The sequence below is a fragment of the Octopus bimaculoides genome, chromosome 17 (assembly GCF_001194135.2).
Source record: "Octopus bimaculoides isolate UCB-OBI-ISO-001 chromosome 17, ASM119413v2, whole genome shotgun sequence".
Classification (NCBI taxonomy): domain Eukaryota; kingdom Metazoa; phylum Mollusca; class Cephalopoda; order Octopoda; family Octopodidae; genus Octopus; species Octopus bimaculoides.
The window spans coordinates 19,009,697-19,013,634 of record NC_068997.1 but is presented as its reverse complement, the minus strand read 5'-3'; the positions used below and the strand labels follow the sequence as shown (position 1 = coordinate 19,013,634).

The 3,938-nt window shown below is 37.6% G+C and overlaps 1 protein-coding gene across 1 annotated transcript in view; it reads left to right on the top strand.

Annotated features, from left to right (window-relative positions):
• The window catches only part of LOC106879379 (CBY1-interacting BAR domain-containing protein 1), a 27,143-nt gene that overhangs the window by 5,025 nt on the left and 18,180 nt on the right, over positions 1 to 3,938 (top strand). Inside the window, exons 4-5 of the mRNA XM_014928906.2 lie at positions 649 to 717; positions 2,968 to 3,081. Coding sequence (XP_014784392.1) covers positions 649 to 717; positions 2,968 to 3,081 — 183 coding nt within the window. The remainder of the gene's footprint in view (positions 1 to 648; positions 718 to 2,967; positions 3,082 to 3,938) is intronic.

The following is a 3,938-nucleotide window of genomic DNA, read 5'->3' as shown; positions in this document are numbered from 1 at the left end:
GATTTAACCCTTTAACATTTGGATTCCTGTCTTAAATGCAATGCTTATTTATTCAAATTTGGCACGTTAGAAGATCATTCTAGCGAGGTCGTTGCCAGTGCCGCTGGACTGGCTCCCATGCAGGTGGTACATAAAAGACACCTTTTTGAGTGTGGCCGTTGCCAGTACCGTGTGACTGGCCCTCATGCCGATGACACGTAAAAGCACCCATGCTAGCATGGGTTGGACGATTTGACTGGGGACTGGTGAACCAGATGGCTACTCTACACTCCAATCTGATCTGGCAGAGTTTCTACAGCTGGATGCCCTTCCTAATGCCAACCACTCCGAGAGTGTTGTGGGTGCTTTTTACTTGCCACCAGCACTCACTTTGTAGCTGCTCATAGTTCCTCAAAGCTTGTGATCCTTCATCCAACAAAAATGAATCATTTAATCACTTGATTAATCATGTGATCATATCATTTTGATTGACATATTTCCATTTCACTTCCTCTTCTCACTTCGCCGAGCCATAAAAGCGTCTTCAGCCATAAGTGTAACATTCTGTTAACTAAACTCTCTAATATTTATGACAATTACAAAACAACTAACAATGTAACTCACCCAGCTTTAAAAAAGTGATTTCCATTTACAAATTGTTGATTTCAGGTGCAACGCCTTGATGCCAATGTCTTGAGACTTCTCTCTGATTATGGGCCCAAGTGTAAACAAAAGAAGGTAAGCTGTTCCCTAACTCCAATAAGCATCTCTGCACCCAACTCATTCCCTTTCTCTAATCATCTGTCATGCTATTCTCACTTTAGCGAACTAACGAACCTGTTCACTTTTTCTACTTTGTACCTTGACCTCACATCCCTGTCTGTCTGGCTGTCCGTTCGTCTGTCTATGTCTCTCTCTCTCTCTCTCTTCAGCTACACACACCTGCTCCTGTCCCACTATCTTTCTCATCCCTTAATTCTATACCCTTACTTAGTTGAGGGCTCTTGTCTTGTAAGTATTTAGTGGCCACACCTGTGCTGGTGCCACAAAAAAAGATAGAATGGGCGTCCAGGTGGGGAATTTAAACGCCATGAAACCTAGAATCTGGCCCTTATGAGTTGACATGACTTGAGAAAGTGGAAGTGGCATCAACCATACTCAAACGGTGCCTTTTACATGCCACCGGTGCAGGTGCTAGTCAGGTGGTACAAACCCCCACACTGCAATAAAAATTGGACTGTGTGACTATTCATGTTTGTTAATGTAACTGTTCATTAAATATACTAACAAAAATGAATGTGCAAGCAATTAATATCTACCAGTCATTAATTTAATAGCTTGATCGTCTGGCCTCTTTCTCATCTTACCTGTATTTATCCACTCATATTCGTTAATGTAAGCATTCATTAAATGTAACACTTTAACTGGCCAGTCTCTTTCTTATCTCTGATGTATATCTGTCTGTTAATTTTTGTTCATGTCAAACCCTCATTAATTAAATAGCTTCATTGGCTTGGTTCTGTCTCATCTCACTTACATGTGTTTATGTATTTTTGTTAACATATTCATTAAATATAATGCATTAATTGGCTGGTCACATTTTCATCTTTCCATATCTCTTCTTTAATTTCATTAATGCAAAGCAATTGTTAATCATCAATTGCCTGATTGATTGGCTTCTCATCTAATTTGTGTATCCTTTTACTCATTTTCATCAACTTAAGTGTCCACTTAATGCAGGGGTCAGCAGATAATTTATGTCATTGATCTCTTTATGGCAATGTCGATAACTTATTGACCTCCTTCGTATAAAACTGAATTTCTCTTTTGAAAGTAAAATTATGCTCACCTGTGCTTGTGACATGTGGAAAGCATTCCGTTCACTCTGCTGGGTGGTTGGTGTTAGGAAGGGCATCCAGCTGTAGGAACCATGCCAAAACAGACACAGAAGTCTGGTCAGCTCCTGTCAAACTGTCCACTCCATGCTGGAAGCATGGAAGGCCGACGTTAAACAATGGTGATGATGATGATAATGAATTAATAAAATAATTTCTTTGTCCTTTTGTATCGTTACCACTTTTCGATACTCTCTTTTACTCTTTTACTTGTTTCAGTCATTTGACTGTGGCCATGCTGGAGCACCGCCTTTAGTCGAGCAAATCAACCCCAGGACTTATTCTTTGGAAGCCTAGTACTTATTCTATCGGTCTCTTTTGCCAAACTGCTAAGTTACAGGGATATAAACACACCAGCATTGGTTGTCAAGCGATGTTGGGGGGACAAACACAGACACACAAACATATACACACACACATATATATACATATATACGACGGGCTTCTTTCAGTTTCCGTCTACCAAATCTACTCACAAGGCTTTGGTCGGCCCGAGGCTACAGTAGAAGACACTTGCCCAAGATGCTATGCAGTGGGAATGAACCTAGAACCATGTGGTTGGTAAGCAAGCTGCTACCACACAGCCACTCCTGTGCCTATAAGAACTATTTAATGAACTTTAATGAAAATACTGAACAAAATTGATAAGGAACAATAAAATTTCGGTCATATATTATTGTTGTGTTCTTTTCTCTTACTATAAGAATTTTTTAACTCTCCTCCTCTATACCATAACTACCTTTTTTAACCATGTGATGAATATTACATTCTCCTTACTTCATGTCATGGGTGCTTCACTCCCCCTCTTTCTGTCTCACACTTTGCCTTATCCTCTTTTTCTTCCTCCTTTTCCTTTCTCCTCTCTTTCCCTTCAACTAATCATGTGAAAGCTTCACAATTACCTTCCCTCTTACATCACGTCGGACGCTTCTCTCTCCCTCTTTTTCTCTCCCTCTTTTTCTCTCCCCCTCTTTTCTTTCTCTCTCTTTTTCTCTAATCACGTGAAAGTGTTACTGATGGGCAAAGTAACGCAATGACAAGCAAAATTATTCTAAGATGTCTTTTATTACCTTTTATCCTCTCTTAATTGCAGAATGAATTAAAGACTTCATTCACAGCTCAAGAGCGTGAAGGAAAGAAAAGACAAGAGATGAACAAATTACTCCTTCGAAGTCCCACCAATCAACATCAGATTGTATCCTCTAAGGCAATGATATAAATTATATTCATCTTTTTTTTTTATATTTGATTATTTCATATTTTCTAATTTATCATTTTTATTTTAACTATTCAATTTTTTAATTCAATTATTTGTTTATTATTTTTATTTAATTATTTGTCATTTCCTGCATGAGGCATGAATTGGGGGTGGGTGGGGATATCTTTATTCTATTATTATTATTATTGTTATTATTATTATTATTATTATTTTGTTGTGTCTTGGGAGAGTCATTGCACCAATAATAACACACACACAGGTTCAATTCCACTTTATTATTGTTAGTCAGTTGATTAAATATCTAACTAATTAGTTGATCGTTTGTTTAACTTGTTTAAACATGCAATTGTTTTTATTATTATTATTATTAACTCTTATAATAATAATAATAATTATTATTATTATTATTATTATTATTATTATTATTATTATAGTAGTAGTAGTAGTTGTTGATTCTGGTTGCTGTTTATTTAAAACCCCTGAGTCACTTATGATTTGAGCAGACCTATGATTTGAAGTAATTCCAACTGTGGCCATCCCTTCTAATCCCTTCCAATCTTTCTAACACCATGGTGTCCAGCACTACATTTTTGGCTGCTACTTCTTGCCAGTTGAGCGACTGCTTAGAGGTTTGTTTGTTGGCTCTACCACTACCACTACCACTACCACTACTACCACTACCACCACCACCACCATTACTACTACTACTACTACTACTACTACTACTAGTAGTAGTAGTAGTAGTTGTTGTTGTTATTGTTGTTGTTGTTGTTGTTGGTGGTGGTGGTGGTAGTAGTAGTAGTAGAAATAGTTGCAGCACCACCTGTAGTTGCTGTTGTTGTTTA